General features: G+C 35.5%; 1 protein-coding gene across 1 annotated transcript in view; it reads left to right on the top strand.

Moving 5' to 3' along the window:
- The first annotated feature begins 590 nt into the window (after positions 1–590).
- CNGB3 (cyclic nucleotide gated channel subunit beta 3) overlaps positions 591–23,128 on the top strand; it is a 55,645-nt gene continuing 33,107 nt past the window's right edge. Inside the window, exons 1-3 of the mRNA XM_052704647.1 lie at positions 591–698; positions 3,755–3,830; positions 12,795–12,915. Coding sequence (XP_052560607.1) covers positions 591–698; positions 3,755–3,830; positions 12,795–12,915 — 305 coding nt within the window. The remainder of the gene's footprint in view (positions 699–3,754; positions 3,831–12,794; positions 12,916–23,128) is intronic.

The following is a 23,128-nucleotide window of genomic DNA, read 5'->3' as shown; positions in this document are numbered from 1 at the left end:
CATGTCTTTTTATTACAAATTAAAACCAGCAAATACATTATTATTTTTTTTTTTTTTCCCAAAGGAAAAAGAAAAAAAAAATTGTAGCTTGGTCATTTTTTAAAATGAGAAATATGCATAATTTTGCAGAATTTCTTAAGAAATACATATTCTCCACTAATACATATTACTTTCACTATATTATGTTTTATGTACATCTTTATCACAGTTCAAGGAACATTTTCAATAATCAAGGAATAAATTTACTTATTCTAAAAATATATAATGAAAAATTATATGTTCATAATGAGAATATTGTTCTCAAAAAGGCTCAGTCTACAAATACACAATGATTAAAGTTTCCCACATAAGCCAATTTAATCCCCTAAAATTGCACATAAACATAACATAAATAACATAAAAGATAAATATAAGTGGTGAGCAAAAGCCATGGCTAGAACAGACTGTAAAAGGAATTTCATTAAGGCATTAATCAGAGCTAACCTGATTAAGAATTTAATTGGCTTGATTACTGACAGCAAGAGAGCATATGTTACTACCTACTCGCAGTAAAAGACTTATAGAGGCTTCAGGACAGCTGAATGGGCAAGATGTTTAAAAGACTAAAAGGAGTGTTTTCCAGAACAAAATTATCACCTGAGCAATCAGACAGTGAAAATGAAGGCATTCCTCCACCATCCAAGCCGTCTACAGACCAGGTATAGTGTATTGTTTATAGACTCAATAATATAACCTTTTGGTTGGGGAGTATTTATATTTAAACAGATTTACTTAAGAGCATATTGATCTTTCTTCATAAAGAAGAGGTGGGAAAGAAGAGAGGAATAAAGGCATTTCTTTGGTTTTGCAAAATAATGCCTTTATTCCTCTCTTCTTTCCCACCTCTTCTTTATGAAGAAAGACTTCCTCCTTTAGCAAATTACTTGTCAAATAGAATTATCCTAACATTGCAAACAGGCAATGAGAAGCATTATTATGATCACTTCTGTTGTGCTGATGTATTTCTCTTCACTTTGTTCCCTGCAAGCAGAAAATGTCAGTATATGTATTCTGAATAGTGGAGTGGCATACAAGTGTACATCAACCTGCTTTTCAACTGTTTTGTGAAAGATAAAGTAATTTACTAACCTTCTTTAAAATATATATTTCATTTGGCTTGCCTTTACTAATATAATTCAATTTCAAAAATACAGCAAGCCATTTTAGCCTACATTATTTTAGCAGTTCTTTGCTATAAAAATTGACTCATTCTTTTCATATCAATTAATGGAATATTTTTAAAAAAGCAGAATACTCTTCCTTTTTTTTACCTTTGGAATATTTTATATCTGTAAGTCTTCTACCAATAATGTCAGTAAGTGTTTTGAGTGTTTGTTTTTTTTCTTTTGTTTATTTCTCTTATCTCGACATAATTACAACTTCACAAGCAAAATGATAACAATTTAGGATTAAACCAAATAGTTAGGACTGTGAAACTGGTTATTTAGTATCAGTCTAAGCTATTAATCTGAATTCAGAATTGATAAAACAATTTAAAAAAAAAGTCATTAGAAGGCTAAATATAATTAAGTGCCTTTTTAACATGTTTGCTGTAGTCTAGCATATACAACAGCTGATTTAAATTCTGTGAGTATAAATTTACATATACATAAGTTCCAAAAATTTTACCTTATCAAAAGAAACATTGATAAATGATAATTTGAATAATTTCTTAGAACTTGCATTCTTCTGAAGCTAATAGTTTTGTACAGCCTCAACAAGAGATGCAGTTTAATCCAATTGCTACTCAAATTTCATTTCTGATTGTTATAAACATAGAAAAAACAATTTTTTGAGCAGGCAAGTCCATATTCCCATCAACTCAAAATGGCATCATTGTATTACAGAATGGTTTGGGTTGGAAGTGGTCTTAAGGATCATCTACTTTCAAATCCCATTCCATTAGATCAGGCTGCCTAGAGCCCCATCCAACCTTGTCTTGAACATGTCTATGGATGGGATATCCACAGCTTCTCTGGGCAGTCTGTGCAACTGCCTTACCACTCTCAACAGGAAGACTTCTTTCTTAATGTCTAATCTAAATTTATCCTTGTTTAGTTCAAAGACATTCATCATCATTTTCCATTCTTCAGTCACAAAAGACTTTCTCAGCCATGAATATAGAGCAAACCAGTTTTTAGAAGCTGTGTAAAGTATTAGCAGTTCACAGGAAACTAAAGAAAATAGTCTTATGAAAAGAAGCTGTGAAATGATGAACTCTGGTAAGTAAAAATCCAATGAAGACTTTAAAGCACAGGGGAAACACAGAAGTGTTGAAAATCACCAGAATTAGATGAATAATTTCTATTATTTTATAATTTCAGTGAAAAATTCTTTTGTTACATTTGTTTATCATGGTCTAATTATTTAGGAATATATTAATGAGCACAACACTTAGTGGAGGGACCAAAGCATCAGGAAAACTGATACAGAACTGCACTAAATTAAGAAAAAGTTTCTGATGGAAAATGATATAGTCCTAATACTTCTAAAGCATTTCACTTTAAAATTTCTAAGAGCTGCAGGGAAAATTGCAAAGGTAACAATGGTTCAGCTACAAAGGTCCTGGAAAGCAAAAGTTCTCACTTATGAGGAAAAAAAAAAAAAAAAAAAAAAACAAACCACAATTGTGTGCAATTCTGGAAGGTTATTCCACATTCTGCTTCCTTACAATGCATCATATGGCATTACTCACAAAAAGAAAAAGTGATTGAATAGCTTTTGGGCCACTATGAGTATTGCTCTTCACGTCAACTGCTTTTGTGTCAATAAAACATTTTCTTGAAAGAAGAAAAATCCTGAATTTGAACAGCTGAACCCTGTTGTAGGAAAGAAATATGTATCCAGACTTCCCTGGAGACATGGATTACTCTTTTCACCAGAACGATTCCATACGTCAGTGCAACACCCAAATAGTACTATTAAAATGATACTGCTAAAATAGAGGTAGACAAATGAATGAGTTAAAGATTAGCACATTTCTGTTTGTGAAAATATATCCTCTAAAGAGAAAAAGAGACAGGTACATAACATCTGGTAACTGTAGAGCATTACACTCACATTGATATTTTAATTTTTGCAGATAAATATATTGTTTTGGGAAGAGAAGAGAAAGAAGTGCAGGAAGCCCTGAAATCCCCTGAATTCAAATAATTTTCCATGCTCTTACAGTAGCCAGTATCTTTACTGTTACTATTACTAACTAGCATGATGAACAACAGGCAAACACATTTGGTCTGGGATAGTAAATGCTCATGAGATTGATTAGTACTGTGCTATGACATAGTACCGTGAGCGTACAAAAATCCCTGTGCACTTCTCATTCCCACCTCTCAGACCAATGTCAACACTAATTAAAAGCAAGGTATATGGCATATATTAATTTAAGGATGCAAACTAACTTGTGAGTGGCAGTACTGAACAAGCTAGCTTTGACAACATTAAAGAGGCTCTGGGACCAGCAGCAGAATTCCAGACTGCATAACTGAGGATGTGCAGCACATGTGAAGACATCAGTTTTTGGTTTTAGCATCCAAGTCCTTTTGTGAACCTAGCTGGAAATTCTGATCCAAGAACACACATAGCACTCAGGAAAACAGCTCAGTAGGTGTTAAACTTGGTTAGCCAAATTGCTAGCAAATGCTTTAAACTCCAAATCATGCTTATCATTCTCAGCAATGACCATCTATTTTCTACTTCTGTTTATTTTCTTAAGAGTGAAAATACAAAAAAAGACGACGCACAGAAAACTGAGGCCAATAAGAAGGCAGAGCCTTCACCAAAGGAACAAGGTCAGTAAAATGTTCATGAGTTCTCCAAGATTATCTGGAAAAAAATATATGTATACTGTATACAACTGTAAAAAAAATTTTTTCCCCTGAAAAGTGCTGAGGAGCTGGCCTTGTTTTTAATTTCTGGGGAAAATTAAGAACTCTGAATTCTCACAGACTTCTAGCCAGTGACTTGCTGCAGGAGTACTATTCAACTATCATAAAAAGGCAACAAACTTTTCAAGCTTTTCACAAACTCCATTGGCTTGTCCACTTTTATCAGTCAATCTAACAAAACCTATTTTCTATTACTGTAAGCCTGATTTCTTCTTAGGAATTCTTAAAATAAAGTCATTTACTGGATTAAGTAAGAAAACTCCATATTTCAACGCATCATCATACATGTAAAAAAAATAAAAAATAGAAAAACATTAGCCAACACGATATTCAAATCTACTGAGGAACATGAACAGCTGGTTGCTGGGAGCTATGACAGGTGGCTATAGCTATTCTGCTCCTTCATATACCTATTTATTTATTTATTTTAATAGGCACACCTTATATCAGAGTACCATAGCTCTGAAAGAAAAAGTAAAAAATAAAATAAAATGAACACACAGAATGAATACTGCACAGCTACCAAAATTAAGTGTAAGGATGAGTAAAGCAATAACCATTCATTGCACACACCCCCCACGTCTGCAGCTCCTTTTTCCATTCTCCAGTAGCAGAGGAAAGCACAGAATCTATGTTTTTTTACTAGTTCATCCTTTTTCTTTCTGAGGACAATTCAGGTCCTCTTTCTTTCCATAAGTTATCTTTCTAAGCGAAGAGCGCTTCAAAAAGATCGCAGGATAACTTGTATGAACACTTCTTGCACTTTGTATAATTGTAGCTGGTGTCACAATCCCTTTCCTCATATCATGAAACTTTAAACAAAATACATTGAATGAGAAATATGAGAAGTGATGGCACAGAAACAACTGCTTCACTAATTTACGTAGGACAGTGTAGCAGCAGTGCAGATACTTGTCTCCATGTTTTTAAAATCCACAGTTCTCTGGAAGTTTAAAAGTCCTATTTTCAAACAACCAGAGGATAGCTTCTCTTTTGCATACGGGTATTAACAAGTTAGATAGACAGTGGATGTACAGTCCAAAGCACTTACACAGGCACCACACTGCATAAGGAACTCTGTCTCAGGGAAGAAAAGTGAGGCAGTTCATGCCAAGGCTGCTGCAATAAATAAAGTCTCCTGCAATACTTAGTAATCTTTGTAACAAGTCTAAAATCCCATAGTCAGCTGCTAAAAAAGAAAATAAATAATATCTGTGGACAAGCAAATGACAAGAGACTAGACACAGCACTTTGTGATGTATGTATGTATTTGGACAGAATTTTCAAAAGTACAGCCACAGCTCAGCCAAAACTATTTAAAAGACACCAGTTAAGGTGTGGAATTAAAACTAGACAGAGAAAAGGTTTTATGAGATCTCTAAGTAGTTTCTCTGGTTTAATCAGCATGAAGCAGATCAGTAAAACCTCTAATCACAAGCTCTTTGTGCAGCTCCACCATTCTGAAATACAAACCAACATCCTGAGGAGAGCTCATCTTCACCCCCTTCTTTTCACATGCCCAAAAGCAGCCACCACCTTCTCCCTTCCTCCAAGCACTTCAAAACATAGTGTGATGTCCCCTGCACTCAGGAGGCATAAGTGGTTGAAACTTGGCCATTTACATTCTCAGCAGAATATCTTACTTTTGGCTTCATTGCTGGCTGCTCATTGCCTCCTCTTCAGTTGCCTGTTCTCACTAATTGCTTTGTGATAGCTCCTGCATAATTAGCTCATTCTGTAACTCACTGTGCTAAGTGGATTTATTTCATAATGGATTCATTTTTTAATTTTTCCTTGTATTACTTTATGTACTCAACAAAATATTATTCAAAAACTTAGAGATTATCTATGATATTGAATCCAAGCACTATAATTTTTTTCATACTTATCACCTTCCATAACTGACTGGCTATACAAATGCTTCACCTGTTTTACACACTGTTTTTCAATATCTCTGCTGATGGTTACACTATTTAGAATGTCATGTACAGTCTCCACCTGCTAGCATGTCTGTTTTATCATCCTCCATAGTCCTGATAACAGCTATATGATTCTTCCCAATCCGTTCTTTTTCTTTCCCTATCTCTAAGCTCTTCTTATCATCACACATAAAGCTCTTCTAGAGTCTGTTCTCCTTTAATTTACCTTTTCACTTTTCCCACTGTAGAAACTATTTTACTCAATTCTAATTCTCTGTCTTTCAGCCTCCCTATCTCTACTAAAATAGCAGGTCTCTCAAAGATTTTTTCCAGATTCATAGCCATATTTACGAAGTTTTCACTAAAGCCCAAGTCATCATACCCTTATTCTTGACAGAGTCTGTGTGAGAAAGCCAGTCTAAAGCTATCATAGATATTTCTATATATGACTTAATTGTGCATCTGGTTCAGAAAATAGACATAATTCTATGATAAATGTTTGGCTAAACAAATAAAAACAGCAGAAGATGCTGATAGCTGCCACTTTTTGTATGTTAGCCTAGATGTTTTGGAGACTCTTTCCTAATAAAGCAGTTCAAAATTAAATTTCTCATATTCCAGTACCCTAAATTCCCACATAAATCTGGACTAGAGGGATGGGGATAGAAATTTAATAACCTTCCTAATCGTTGGGCCACAGTGCAGAAATGAACTCAAAACCTGTGAAGACAGAGAAGTCACTACAACACAGAGGCTGGATCTAACCTAGGAGTTACTTGAAATACTCACCTAACATTGTAGGAGGGAAGAACTGTGATTTCAGGAAATATTTACATCAAAACATTTTTCAGGAGCTAAAATCTATTCTTGGCCTGGTATGAATTATGGCTCTTAAGCTATTTTATAAAACCCAGACCCTAGAACATCAAAATCCAGGGTATTTCAAAAAACAAAGATTAAATACATTTTGACATAACACACTGCAGCACAATAAGCCAAACCTGCCAATGTAAATGCTTCTATGGAATAATCTTATTCCTTGTCTTCTGATCCTTTATACTCTTCACTGGCACACAATCAACCGACAACTATTATTCTGATAGAATGTATTTTTTCAAGATTATCCAGAACTTGAATATGTTTAATCAGCTTGCTTCCATTCCTGCTGATGTGAAACTTTTTAATTCCTTTCAGATATCCATTTTTCATGTGAATGACAGGGCTAAAAGCTGGGAAAACAAACTCAGCTTCTTTAAATGATCTTTCTTTTTGCTGTTAGTAACATGCAAAATAAGCTTTTAGAATATTATAATTAGCCATTGAAGATGAGATTTGTATTAGAAGTTACTGAAAAACTTCTTACTGTTTTGCTTCAAGACCACCAGTTTCTGAACCATTTTATCTTGCACAGAGCGTTCGTTCCAAAAGTTCTGCTTGGAAAATTACATATATTTTGTAATGCCAGTAATGAATTTTATCTCTTTCTTCCATAGGTTTCCCTTCTATTTAAGTTTCTAGGCATTTTGATTACCCTACAGCTACATTTTTCAAGTATTCATGGACGTAGATCCACTTCTGAGAGCCAGGGACAATCAGGCAAATTACTATGAAAAAATTAACCCAGGAATTTTGTAGATCAGTTCTCCCATTTCCCACTCTACTACTTCAAATACAAAGCCATTCTTTATGCCTGCTATTTAAGAAAATCTTCTCTATATATGGTAACATTTAAAAGCATTTCTGAGACTTTTAACTATTAGTAATGTTTTCAAAAAATGAAAGGACAAAAATTACTGATTTTAACTGCCCAGAACTTTGTTTCTAAGGAATATGTCACAAAGATAGTAAAAAAGCAGACTGCTCTACCATTATCCATGAGGTTAGAGGCTCCTGTTAGCCTCTAGCCATGTCTTTATGCAATGTTTCAAACAATGACTAACTTCAACTATTTCCATGTGTTATTAAAACTGCCAATATTGTTCCTTGTCTGTTAAGTAAAGTAGTCTTATCACATGAATACAGATACCAAATCATGTAAGGTTTTCAAGCAGACATTAAATTCAAAGATCAAAGATAAAAGAATTTCAGGACTTTTCTTTTAGTGACAATGTCAAAGATTCTTTAAACAAAAAATGACAACATTAAGACTCATAATAAGCATCAGAAATATGCACTAATGTTGTGAGTGTATTACATATATAGCATGACAGCTAAGCCTATAGCATGTAGTGTGTTGTAAACATCAATATATTTTAAAATATCCATATATTTGTTAAAATCACTAAAATTTATTCATAGAAGATTCTAAATGACAATGTATTTAATTAATACAAAGTTGCCTTCTTTCCCATCCTTCAGCCTCCTGCTGCTGTTTGCATGGGAAGAGTGGGTCTCAAATAGAAGTAAATAGCGTACTTGTTCAGGCAATCTGCTCAGCTCCTCTGTCCCCATATTAGTCTGAGGAAGGAATTTTCCCAGCAAGCCTGGAGAGTTTGTAAATTCCCTTTGTAGGTCTACGCCCTTTGAAGAACTACAAGAGTAGGGCTGAGAACTAGACAAAATGACGAATTAGCATACAGTGATTGACTATGTACTTCTGAATGCTAAATGTTTACTGTTTAAGGAAATAATCTACTGTTTGAAGGACTGTTATAACCCTCATGACCACAAGCTGACATATATCCATGGGTTTTAGAGTCTTTTGTTCTCATTGTTATTGTCCGAAGAGAAGTCTGCAACTCTTCCAAGGGGCTCGGCTCATAACAGAGATTTTTGATTGCACAAATACTTAAGTATGCTCAAGACTAAACGATCTAGAAGAGCCAAAAATGATTATAGTGAGAGTGATGTGTCCTGGCACTGGCAAATCTCCCTGTGCCCCTGTGGAAAAAGACGTGTGTGAGTTTGGAAGTAAATATCAAATTAATTTGGAAAAACTGTAAAGACGCACTATCCAAAGCAGTGATGTGAAAATGTGAATGTAAAAACTGCTTTGTAAAAGCAAGAACAAGGGAGCTGTGCAACCTGGTCTAGTGGTAGGCAACCCTGCCCATGGCAGGGGGTTGGAACTAAATGACTGTTATGGTCCCTTCCAACCTAAGCCATTCTGTGATTCTATGACATCAATGGGCTTCATGCCTGCCCTCCTTAATTCTCATCACAGTGGCAGCTTTAGCTACCTGTATTCCACTGTTACAGGAAATAAATAAAATAAAATCAACCCCCTTTCCAAATTAGGCCTGGATCCATCTGTTTTGAAAACTTCTTTAGATTTTTGCACCTTGGCATAATTCTGCCTTCTTTTGCATTCTCATTACTTCTTTACCATGTTCAAAGTTATGGAAAGCCAATAGAAGGTTTATTGGCTGTTCCACAAGCCTTAACATCTATTTGATGGATTGTCATCTATTTTAGAAAGCAACTCTTGTGCTCTGAATGTTCTCTAAAATGACTAACACATTGTTCCTTAAAGGCATTCCCTTGGAACTGGTTAGAAGTCAGAGGGGTATGATTTAGATTCTCTAAGCATTGAAGAGTATCTAGGGTATTTTAAATGTGACTACACAGACAACACTCCCACCTTCACACAGAAAGAAGCAACTAAAACTTGACATACAGCTGGCAGTGATGCCAGGCCCTGATATACTAATCCTAATGCAAATAAGCTTTGTGCTTGTACTGGAAATTTATGAACTCTAAAAATTTGTGGAAGTTTGGAATATTCATCTATTACAATGCTTTATATCAGTCCAAGTGCAGATAGCATTTAATGATCTGCGTAGGCTGAGACCTCAGACTGAGTATCTTCAGAGTATTTAGCAGGCTGAGAAGCCATTATCTTTCTGAACTGGGATGCTTGTACACAAGAATCTTACATTTTGTTCCTTGGTGGTCTTCCTGTACAGCATAAGTGTTGCAATGCAGACAGATTGTTTCATCCAAGAGCCTATTATTCTGTGTAGTGTGTCTACACCAGTACTATTTTTCAAAAGAATGCCCTTCTGAAGTCAATCATCTCTTTCTTGTTCCCCAGTACACTTTAGTTTTTCACCAAAAAGAATTCTAGGACTGTGTGACTGGTTTCCTTTAGAGTAAAGGGTGGCAAGGTCCTGGTAGAGACTGCTCAGAGAGGTTGTGGACGCCCCACCCCTGGTGGCATTCAAGGCCAGGTTGGACGGGGCCCTGGGCAGCCTGAGCTGATTAGGAGCATCCCTGGCCACGGCAGGTGGTTGGAAGTGGATGATGTCTAAGATCTCTTCCAACTCAAGCTATTCTGTGATTCTGTGATGAAAATAAACCAGAAGAAGCACTTCACGAGTATACCTATTTAACTTGAGCTGCTGATAGTCACTCAGTTCTGAGGATCACAGTAGACCCAATGTGACATACAACTTCAAACATACTGTGGATGCCAGGTCTTCAGCATCATTACAGTGTATTAGTTGTTCCTATTCTTGTCTAATATAGGTGTATTCAGAGGCAGGTGCTATGATAAAGAAAATTCGCAAGGAGACAGAGGAATGCTGAGATTAGTCTTCCTGTCACTTATGAATTCATGGGCTTTTTTCTTTTTTCAAAAAACCGGGAAACTAAAATTGCTAAATTTCAGAAGGGAGCAGAAACAGTGGATAGAGAGGAAAATTTTTGCTTTTTCCTCTCATTTTCTACATCACGTTATGTTGACCACAAAACCACAGGAGGCTTATGTGCCAAGGAAAGCACAGAGCCAATAGTATCATTTGTAGACATCCTCTGGGATCAACAGAATTTTAACAGGTTAAGAAGAATTTAATAGGTTCCTTTCTGAATCAGTAACAAGAGACACAAATTAAACGGTTAAAAATACATCACAAAATGCCTCTATTTTCTGAAACTAGGACTATTCCTAGGTTTTCTTATGGAGGATGTCAGTGAAATTCCTTGGAGAAATACACTATTTCATTATGAAAATATATTCACTGCATTAGAAGCCTGAATCCATTTTAAAATACTTCTCTTGGCGTACATTTATATATATCTTAAAAGTCTTTTTTTACTAGAACTCAAAGAGAAATATTTGAACTGTGTAATTAAATGGCAGAGGATTCCTCTATCCCATCTTGAACCTTCCCAGTGACAGTAACAGCAGCAGCCCTCTGCTGGACTTACCTCCCTGTACATGCTCTATTTTTTCCTCAATAATCCCCAGGTGGACCCTTCAGGCAAGAGAAAATATTCGGCAGCATAGATTTCCAATAGAATTTTCCTCAAGATGGTACTGTGATACTAACTGCTGCAGATAATCTTCATTTCTATTAGATGGGGATGATATCATTATCAATTCAAGCTATAAATCCCATTGAATGTCAGAGCTTTAAATGGAATTCCCCTCAAAAATCTTCCCAGCTTACTGCTGATAAGTAAGACAAATCCTGCAGGTTGTTTCTTCATACTTCATATTGCTACATTTCTCCCAAAGACTATTAGAAAATTAACCCCTAAACTTGCTAAGGCAAAAACAACCAGCATGTAAGGGAACGTGGCTTTCTTTGCCTTCCCTCCAGTTCTCTGTCTGACTCTGGCTTGAGTATTTCTTGCATTTTCTTACTGCACGCTGGATCTTTGATCCTGGTTGAAACACTAATTCCTTTAAGAGTAGCAGTCCCACCGGGCATCCTCACTTCCTAACCTAATTACTAAGAAAAGAATTCTCTCTATAAATGCCTGACTGGTTCTGTAAACAGTTGTTCATTCTGTAAAATCTGAAACTCAGCTCAAGAAACATCATGTCTGTTCTGAAGAGATGCATGGAAAAAAACTTACCCCAGACCTGAATAGATGGTGGGATAGGGGTAGTTTGGGTTATCTGGTGCTGCAAACAAACTGACCCATTCTCCTTCACTGAATTTTGTTTCAGTGCCTTTGAAGCAATCACCTTCCAGCTGGGCAGCTTAACAGTTTATTGCTGTGACTGCTCATGTCCCTCTGAAATGAATAACTGCCTAAATAAGGAGATTAGCTATCAGAAAATTAGTCTTATGTTATCTATCAAAAATAGTCAAGGTTTTACTTCCTTTGAGCTGTCTTGAATTTAAAATACTACATACACAACAGGGTCCTGATTTATTTGCTACAATATCTTCATGCCAAGCTTTTTCCTCCTTAATCACATTACTTAAAATATTTATGAAGGCTGGGTTTATTACTCCTTTATGCGAAGTGGCAGACTGATGACAGCTTTCAAATTATTTTTCACCATGAACATTTAAAATAAAAAAATAAGACTAACTGGAAGAATTGATCACATAAGTTCTCTTAAGTGGCAAGAGAATATACCATTTGCATACAGGAAAGTGAAAGAAACTTCTTACTAAATTTCTTTTTAAAATTTCTTGTAATAAAAACCAAGTAGACTAGCCAAGGTTGTAAATACTCTCATCCGTAATGATGCACTTTAATCATAATTTACTCATCAACAAACGGGGCTATCATGGCAGCTGAAGCAACAAGAGATACAATGCAGTTCAAACACTGGGACATAAATAATGTCATCAGCATTTGCTATGGCTAAGCAAATATACTGCTTTTTATTTTTCGTCCTGTATTTCATGAGGTATATCTCAGCAGACCTATCTGTCCTCAATTTTTTAAATATGTACACACTATAATTCTACTATACTGCACATGTTCTTGTTGCTGTGTATTGATCATTGTTGAGCTACTTACACAGACATTTAGATTAAGAATCACAGTAAGTTTCATATTCTAAAAGATATTCTCGGCATAAACATGTTCTGTTCAACTCACAATGAAATGGATTTATGCTGAAAATCATTCAAAAGACAGGTGTCAGAGTCAGTGTCACAACCACTGAAGAGATAATGGAAGCCATGTTCTGATTCCTCTAAAACTGCTGACATAATTCTTTAAAAACTGGTATTTAGAAACTAAAATTTATTTCCAAATGCAGAGGGAGTTCCAGAAAAACCAGCCAAGTCTTCACAAACTTCACAAACTGAAAAATCAACCGAACCAGCTAAGGCAACTCAGCAAGAGCAGCATCAGCTCAATAATGGGAAGGAAGATGCCAAGTGAGTAAAATCAATTTAAAAAAAAAATCAAGTTTTTTTTTTGATTGTACATTTCTGTATGCAGTGTATTTCAGTTCTTAGGAATTTCTCCAGTACCGTAAGGATCTGAAAAGCATTATTTCAGTTCTAAGGCAACCACACATACAAAGTATTCATTTAGTATGTGCTTTTGATAGATTCATACCTCATTCTAACTTGCAGGAAAAAGGAAAAGGATTTCTTTAATACCCATACAAAATAAGTCTAGTAATTGTGGTAATTATTATTATTATTATTCTACCTTAGCAAAGGTGTAAGCCCAAGATTCCTGCTGTGAATATCTGGAAAGTTTGTCACATCATCCTGGCTTGAATGATTTTACCCTGTACATATTTTTGTAGTGTTGTACATTTTTATTTTTTTTTTTTGTACATACTGTTATATTCTTAAATCACCACTAGAACATGCAGTTGATTAGAACACTATTTTCCTGAGAAGAGACAAAGAAATTAAACTATATTTGTTCTTCAGAGAAAAAGCCTTTCTTTTCTCCTTCAGGAGATTCTACTGGGTCATTCTACTTTTGGAAAAAGCGTAGGTAAAAGCTTCTTTTACTAAAATACGATTAAGAGAGAAAACCAAAAATGTATAATCCTATAATAATCTATTCTTACTATAGCACCATAGATTCATACAGTATCCAGGGTTGGAATCCCTCTCCAAAAGGAACCTGGAACAAATGTCTGCTAAGAATATAGAGGTTAGACCCAGCTTCCAAATTAGAACAAGTTGATGAAAGCTTTGTCCAGTCTAGTTTTGAATCTCCAAAGATGGAGATTCTATAGTTTCTCTGGACAATCTGTCTACATCATACCTTGCCTTTTTGCTGTAAACCTCCAAGAACAGTCTAGATTCATATTCTCTATAATCACTCATGGAGCAGTAGAACACTGCAATAACCTCTATCTTCTAAACTCTTCAGCTCTAGTCTGAATAAACGCAATTTTCTCAGTGTCTCCTAGTCCCCAGTCATCCCAATAACCCTAAGCTAGTGTTGTACCATGTTGTCAGTGTCTTTTTTTTTTTAAGGGAGAAGCTAATTGTCAATCAAGTTCACTATTTTATTTTGTCTATGCATTCAAATTTACCTACTAGAATATTTTTAAAGAAAATAATTGCCTTTGTTATATGAGAAAAGCTATATAAATATAAATGTATGTGCAGAATTTGAGGTGAATGGAAATGATAATGGAAATGATATTAATGGAAAAAGTTTCACCTTCATTTACTGCAGCTTTCAATTTTTTTAAATGTATCTCTGCAGGCTCAGATATGTAGATTAAGGAAGAATAAAGGCAGTAGCCATGTTTGAAGCAGCATGCTTTACAGTTAGGTCAGGCCTGTATTTCTCCATACAGTATTTCAGGGTGAAGTGAAAAACTTCCACATAATTCAAATTTTAAAATCCTTAGGCTTGGGTAATATTGCTTTACGAGCATTCATACTAATGCAACTAACTTATCTGAAGTCAATAGGACTATTTATGACAGTTTGCAGGGTTGTGCACCAGGTGTGTCCTTCTTCCAGTTCATCTACATTAGAATAGACTTTTACTCATGATGCAACACAGCCTGTGTTATCTATTAATAGGGAAGAAGTTTGCTGAGTCTCCTCTGAAAGAGCAAAATGATTTTTTCTCTTGTTAAGTAAATGATAACTTTGACAAAGGCAGCATTTATTCCTGAAAACTCCCACATAAACTCTTTGTCCACAAGAAAAAAATTTGCTTTCCCTCTGGACATATACTCATTTTTCAAATATAAAAGTACACTGCAATGGACATTAATATACAGCAGAAAGACATAGCTCTGATTCTACAGCTGTCTCAACACTATTCTGAAAGCATAGACACACAGACAGCTACCAAGGTGCTGAACTGCAACAGAGACTGAAACTTTCAGTGTCTGTTTGCTAATGGCTTAGATAGGATTCCACACAAGTCTGCCTCTCTGCCAATGCGTCGTTTCTTCCCTCCACCTCTAATGACAACATAACAGAATAATAGTCCATTTCCATGAATAGCTATTTGCTGAGCAATAATAATTTCTAGGAAGGAGGGCTAAGAGTATGCTGTCTCTTCACAGCAAGAAATGAAGGAACAGAACAACACTCAGAATCTAATTTGCACTCTAGTAGAGGACACTGATATCTTATTGACTAGGAATTAGCACAAAACTTAGTTGCAGTCTTCATATTATACCAAGATTTCTTTCTACTGGGGAGGGTTTGTAAAAACATGTGTGCATGTACATAGCCATACAATTTTTTTGAAATGAGGCACAAGCATTTCAGGCAAGATAGTCCACAGCATGTAAGCAAATGTGGCACATCCTCAGGAAACAGCAAGGACTGCTCTTGCCTTGGAAGCAGGGAGCTGCCTGAAGGTCCCTGGGCAGAGGTCAGCCCTGGTTGAACTCCTGCAGTGCTTCTCCCCACTGTTACCAAAGGTAGGGCCAGCCTTCAGTGGCATTGCTTTAGATCTGACCCTGAGCATAGCAGTCACACTTCCAGGAGGGGATAATATGCTTACTCGTATAATCATTTCTCATTTCTATACTTTTTATTTTAAAATACTTTTTTTTTCCTAACCTGAAAGATGACCTTGTTCCTTAACCACGTAGTTGAAGAAAGTTACCACCTTTGCAGATTCCAGGTTCTGCCAGTCTCAGTTCATATTGATGACTAAAGGAGGATGCAGCCCTTCCCTCGGTCCCATCTTCTCATCCTTTGTTTTACACTTGCTCAACCAGGTGGCTGCTGAATCAGCTAGATCCAGCTGGAAACATTCACTTGTCATATGGTTTCCTACAAACATGAAGACACCACAGAAAGGTACAAGAAGGATGAAATGAAGTTGGCAAAATTAGGAGAATCAGACAAGTATTTCATGAGATTGGCACCCTGAGAACAATGGGCTCTAGCAAATAGAACAGACAAGACAATCTGATGGTTTCTCTTGGTCTTAAAATGTAAAAAAATTTCAAATACTTTGAAATAGGCATCAGCAAAGTTATTGCTCTGCAGTGAAATAAACCCAGAAATACACCTCATCAATCACAAAACTGAAGGAATGTCTTAGTTATGAGTAGAATAATTATGCTGACTTCGGTTCAAGTTAAAACAGTTGCAGTTCACTCAAAAAAATCCCAAACCCTAAGGTCTCCAGACCACCTTGCTCTGCAAGAAAAGTGGTACAGTCATTTGTACACAAGAGAAGACACCATCATTTGCTTTGTGATGGTATTGTTTGGAACCCAAAATCTAATGGGCAATTTTGGGAAGAAATAATTACAAATGTGACACAGGAGAGACAAATGCAAGACTTTGATATGATCCTACACTGAAGGGTGGCAATCAGCATAGTGCTTGGCACATGTGACAGTTGGTTAAGACAGCTGTAAAGAGTTATGGCATAGAGGTGAGTAGAGGTGAGACAGATATATAAGGAAGAATTAATAGCGGATGTCTGGCCCCAAGGAGTGAGACTAAGAAACTGAAGCAGCCTAGAATACATAAAGGATGAAAGAATGGTACATGAAACAATCAACTGAAAGCATAGCAGAGAAAAATGGAGGGATAAAGAAGCCTTCAATAGCCACTTCTCTCTTCTGTGTATTTTAAAAGCCTTTAAGCCTGGATAAAGTTGTAAGAGTGTTTCATCTTTCCAGATTACCAAGATGATTACACTGTACTATTTATACTAAGGCAGTACACGGAAACCCCAGTCAAGGATGGTGAACTCTGCTCTGTAAAATGCTGTGTAAAATGACAGTTGATTCTTGCAGGCCACATATCCAAGAGTATATGATGAAAAAAATATAGTAGGTAACCAGGACTTCAGATGCTTTCACATTTCACCTGAAAATGCTCTGTCTAGAAAAGAACAAAAAATTGAATCTGATATGCTGCCTACAGAATCTAGCTACCATTAACAAAACATATTCAAATAAAATGCACTAAACAAATTTTAATACGATACAATTATTAAATAAAATATGCTTAACATTCTCACACAATGTTCTGCTTTTGCAAATTCAGAAACCTAGCCTTCAATATTTTCCAGGAGAGATCTTGTACTGCAAACTGTCATGAGAGCAAGTGCTCAGGAAAACTGAATTGCATTCACATTTTTCCTTTTGCCTTTTTCATAGCTACATACCATTACCTAGTAGGTTATGCCAGCCTTTCTAAAGCCTGTAAAGGAGATGCTTTTTCCTCTCTAATTTGGCTAATAGGAAAAAAAAAAAAAAAAAAGATAACAAAACAAACAGAGATTAAGAGGCAATTTGCTATGTGGTGCATAGCCAGGTTAATAAAGAGAACTCCTGCCAGTAGCCTGTTCTTACTGAGGAATGTACTTCATTTAGCTCAATTACCTCAACCAAGAAAATTAGAGTGCTTATTAGTGCTTGCCATCCACTAGTTGCTGCACATCAATTCACCATGCAGACATATCCTAGAGAAATGATGCTGAATCACAAGAACAGAATCTTAGCACCTTAGTGAAACAGGTCGATATCAACTCTCTGCAGTTTCCAAAAATCATAGTTTACTGTTACCATACTAGGAACCTGAAAAGATTGCAATCGTGGCTCTAAATTCTAACTGACTTGCAAGAAAGTAAAACAAGTTCAACACTAAGCAATTCTGAAAAATCCCATTTTAAATAGAGTTGCAAACATATTTTCTAAAAAGAAACACCAGCAGTACATAAAATTGCAGACAGATGTAACACACTTTGTACATTTTGTAAAATCAGAATTCTTTTCTTAAATCTCATATTTTATTCTGCTTATCTGTCACAGCTCACAACTTTTGCTGCCTGCACTGGAGTTTCTGCACTGGATAAATAGAGAACCCAAAAAAATAAATAACAATGTGTTGGTGGACCAAAATGGATTAAATTTGTTGAAAACATAGGTGAGGTGTATGTTCCTAAACCCTTTAAATTCTGTTCTGTTCTGCAGTTGCCAATGCTATCTAATGTGGTTCACACTGTAGGACAGTCAAGTAGGTAGCCTGCAGTTGGAAAAGTCATGAATTTAGAAGTTTTTAAGTTTTTTCTTGAATATGAAATGAAAAGTGTAAAAGGACGAGAATGTCCTACACAGAATGAAAGAGTACTATTGTGCTCTTTTTTCTTCCTCGTGTTATTTTAAATTATATATTCACCATGTTCATAAATATCTACTTCTCATTGCATAATCAGTAAAACTTCTTAGTTTAGAATGTGTAGGAAAACAAGGTTATGACTTGTTACTTTGTCAGTGATTTACTTCCTTAATTAAAAGCATTTTGAGTAAATCTTCTCTGGACCAAACACTTTTCAAATTAAGAAGATACCTTTTGGTTAAAGAAGAAATGATAATTTATTTAAAACGTTATCTTGGTTATTAAATATTTGCATAATTCTGGTGTGGGGGAAGCAAAACAATGAGCATCACAACAGGTGCACTAGTACATGTAATATGTATGCAACACACAATAGCAAGGACATTAGTGTCTTTATTTACAAAACTAAGAGATGTATAAAACTAAAACCCACCATAATACTTGCTATAATTCAATAGAGTAATACTGTCACTTACTTTATAACAAGTGTAAGTATTCATGTTTATAATTAGTCTTGCCCAATATTTTTCATTAAAATTCTCTGTATCCAATTATTTGCTCATTTTCCAAATATTAGACTTCTGCACGAAGTCATCCCATGTTGTGGAGCACAAGAGAAGAACAGGTAGAGACAGGGGGATCTGATGAGAAGTCTAAGTAGTCTGGCAGTCCAGCCTTATTTCATTTTCCCTACTTTTGTCTAAACTAATAATAATAATAATAGAAAAAGAAAATATCAACGTTAAATAGATAGATAGATAGATAGATAGATAGATAGATAAAAAGGTGGATTTCTTATCCCATATTCACAGTCGTTAGAAAAATTTTGTTGAGAAAAACTCTTATGAAGAGGTTAGTGAAGCACTGAAATAGATACTTTAGGAAGACTATGGAATAACCATCACTAGAAATATTTTTTAAAAGTTTAAATAAGCATCAGTCCAGAATGGTGTAGATGTATTTCATCCTTTTTTGAGTGATGGGAGATAGGATTATAGCACGTCCCAAAGTTCTCTCCAGTCCTACACACAGTCACAGAATCACAGAATGGCCTGGGTTCGGAGGGACCTCAAGGATCATCAAGATTCAACCCCCACCCGCCACGGGCAAGGGCACCGACCTCCCCATTTAATACTAGACCAGACCACCCTGGGCCCTATCCAATCTGGCCTTGAACACCTCTAGGGATGGGGCAAAAATATATTAAATTAAATATATTAAAGATAAAAAATATATTAAATATTATATATATATAATATTATATTATATGAAATATATATTCTACAATTTGAATGAATTCAGGTGGGAAATCAAAGTGTCAACTGAAAATAAAGCTTTTCATTTGGGAAATTTTATTGCAACCTTTTTTAAAATTCACACTTTGAAACATTGCAGTGTTTTAGCTTTTTATTCCCCTATAGTTATTAAAAATTAAAGAGTAGAAAGTTAATTGGTACTTTCAACACATATCCTACTTTGCTTTGCACATATCATACTGTAAAATTGCTTATTAAAATAAAAATCTTATTCATGTTTTAGTCTGGTACCTCAGATGGAATGTCATATGTTTGGCATTGAGGCATCCTTCTCCCTGGAGAGTTCCTTAAAGAAGATTAGAGGATTCACAGCCTGTTGTGATTGAATAACTAAGAGGGTTGTCAAAGAAGATAGTATGACAAGCCTTTGAACTAAACAGGAGGAATGGCATGCAGCCTAGGTGATTAGATTTTTATCAGTGCTGCATGAGGAAGTTTGTTTGGAGCCCAATGTCAGTAGTTAACTCAGGAAGACAGTGAATGTTGTTTCTTCTTTGTCCATTATGCTGTAAGAATAAAACATGAGATATGCAAAATGAATTATCTTTATATTTTGTTTCAAAACACTTGCTTAGGGCCAACACAGGCATAATTTCTTTACACACAAGCTAATCACAAAATAAATTCTTACAATACAATTTGATCTTAAATAAATGTATTCATTATGCAGCATTAGATATGCTCTTATTTCTATTATTCAGTCTAAATAGCTTAATTTCCCCATGTAGAAATTAATCCTACTTTGTAATCTTCCCAACTCAATTTCCTGTTAATCATCATTAGCAGACTACTATATTTTGTACTAAATAAATTATTGAAGAAAATACAAAAAGTCATTCCTAAATGTCCATAGAGTACCTGTGAAGGCAAAGGAGGATAGACTCCTTTCATAAATATTTAAGAGAAGAAGCATCTTAGTTATTATGAATCTCTCTTCAGAGAAGTTTTCTGCTGACTATGAAGAAAGTTTAATCAGAATAGCTAAAGTTAAAGTGGAAGAAAACCATGAAGTTTCCTAAGTCATCTAAGGTTGGAAGTGGGAGTAGATATGAGTAGGGTTCTGGTCTCTGTAACTCTACCCACAGTGGACTTGATAGTGCATGTTGAGGATGACTTTGAATCAATACCTTTCATGATGACCAGGTTTACATTTTTCTGTCACACTGAAATCTTTCTCAGCTATACTATTGTTGTTTGTGGACATGTGTGCAGCTATGCATTGTCTCTTCTGAAAACTAGTTATTTGAAATAGAAGTTCTACATAATTTATTCAAGAAAACTATTGAAGATACAGCTATCAGTTTTGTCAGTAAAAACAGAATCTCTTGCAAGAACAAGAACTGCTTTCCCACACAGACAGGGGAAAGTTTATTAAGTGATGTAAAGAGAAGGATTATAACTGAATTCAGCAGAAAGAAAAATGTTGGGGTTTTTTTCAGAGTGCATTCATTTATGAAATACATTATCATTGTATTTCATACCCTACGGGGTGACACGGTAGATAAAAGAGGAAGTTGAACTTATTATTTGGTATTCATGGCCAAAAAGCAAAAAAGAATTGAACTCAAGATTGCAAACTAGTAAAGGTTAAAATTGCCCATAGTATTTTGATTTCTGTATTGTTTGAACTCTTAACACAGAAAGATTCAAAGCTGCAGTACTTAAAAGAAGTTACATACATTAGCACACTCTGTGCTGCATTTCCATAACTTGTTCTCTCAAGGCCTTTTTCTTCTGCTGTGCTACAGGTGCTTAAATATTTTTTCTTCACTTGGGGAAAATTACATCAAAGTAAAACCTACAAGATAAAAATACTTAAAAAAAATCATTATTGTTATCATTCTATCATTATGTATATATTTCCATTTCTAAAAAATACATTTCTAATATAATTCTATCATTAGATATATTGCTATTGCTAAACAAAAAGTGTTTGAGGTAATCATGAAGCCACATGCTCAGTACATGAGATTGAGTCCTAACTTTTCATTTCTTGGGCCATGTGAAGTTACTACTTCTGGAAAGTAGTTCCACTCTGTAAAGGGATACATACTTTTGTAAGTAAAGGTCTAGTAAATGTAAAGTACTGCATAAAGATAAATTTGCTTAAAGAATAATGCATCAGCTTAGAGGCAAACCCTTGCATTCAGCACAGATCAGCACAGAAAAGCAAAGAAGTGTTTTTCTGCCCATCTAGGCAGTGTGCCAGTAAGGAAGGAGATTTGCCTCTGAATCTGCAAATCTGCTCCAGCATAGCTCAAAATATTCAACTATGTAACACAGGCAGAGGGAAAGAAGCAATTGGTCTATATCTCCAGCCTATTCACCCTCTGAAAACTTTCATACACAGAATAAAGCCAGGAAGAGCCCAGTGCAAAATCAATACAGTCAGTAATTGCATCTGTGAGATGAGAATGAATATGATTACATATTCAAATGAGGCATTATTTCCTTCACAGAGGAGATTAAAAGCATCAGTCATAGAATTGGACAATCGGAGAATTAGAGAATCATTAAGGTTGGAAAAGATCACTAAGATCATCTAGTCCAACCATCAAGTCAAACTAGCCCTTCTCACAGGTACAAAATATCTGAGTCATAGCAAATGGGAATCAGAAAATACTGTAATGCAGTGTGATGAACTAATTACTCTCATTGAATATGGTCTCTTTAAAGCAGAGAACAACTTTAGCAGGCTCTCATACCCAGAAAATATGCTCTTGCTCCTGATGGCTGTTCAAGCTTGTCCTACTGGCAGATATGTGCTTAGATATACGAATTTATAAAACATCTATAAATCGTGTTAATGAAAGGCTTACACACTAAAGAGCACACACACAGGCAAAGGACCATCTCCAAACAAAAAGAGGAAAACACCTTAACTCTGCTGGAGAATTGATCTGAGGGCAGGCTGGAGGGACTGCTGCTCCTGGCCCCAGTTTCCACCCAGAGTACAATATGCAGTGACAGGTAGCCATGCGGCACTGGCATCACCTACTCATGGCAAGTGCCACTAAATATGTGAGAGAGAGAGGAGTTAGAAAGGGCTTCTTTAGCCAAGGCATTTTGAAGTGTGCCTTCACAAGAAGTACACACACAAATTACACCTTCAAATCAGCGGTGTTCAACTTCTAGCCTCTTCCATTTGTATTAACCACAGAAAAATTAAGCATCTCATTACTAGAAAGAGGAAGAAATCATGCAAATCAAGTGGCAAGGAAAATCAATTTCTTATCAACTGCGTGGCAAATAGCTTTAAACAGATTCACGGATCTTGTAATCAACCCCAAATAACAACATGATTCCTTTGGGCTATACTGCAGAGATAAAGCTCCATGTTTATGATAAAGAAGACTTTAACTTTTCTTGGAGAAGCTGTGAAACAACAAGAAATCCTACACATCTTTTTGGCTTCTCCCTCAAAAGCAGATAGCAGAGGCCTTTGTCACAACACTTCTGACTTATTTTTTTTTTTATTTTTTATAAAATAGCTTATAAAATAGTGTATTTTTTTATAAAATAGCTAATGCCTTGGGCAAATACAGCAACAGAGAAGAGTAGAAACTATTTGAAATTCCTTGCATAGAGGCTGTAAAAGTAATTGTGACATGTTAGCTCAAAATAAGAAAGCATTTCATTACACTGCAGATGGCCAGGGTGAAGGGAATATGCAAAACAAAATAAAATATGATGAGATGAAAAAGTGTATTAGAACAATTTGATTTATCTCCTGTCTGGGAGTTTTA

The sequence above is a fragment of the Tympanuchus pallidicinctus genome, unplaced genomic scaffold (assembly GCF_026119805.1).
Source record: "Tympanuchus pallidicinctus isolate F22 unplaced genomic scaffold, pur_lepc_1.0 scaffold5, whole genome shotgun sequence".
Taxonomy (NCBI): domain Eukaryota; kingdom Metazoa; phylum Chordata; class Aves; order Galliformes; family Phasianidae; genus Tympanuchus; species Tympanuchus pallidicinctus.
This window is presented reverse-complemented; position numbering and strand designations above follow the sequence as displayed.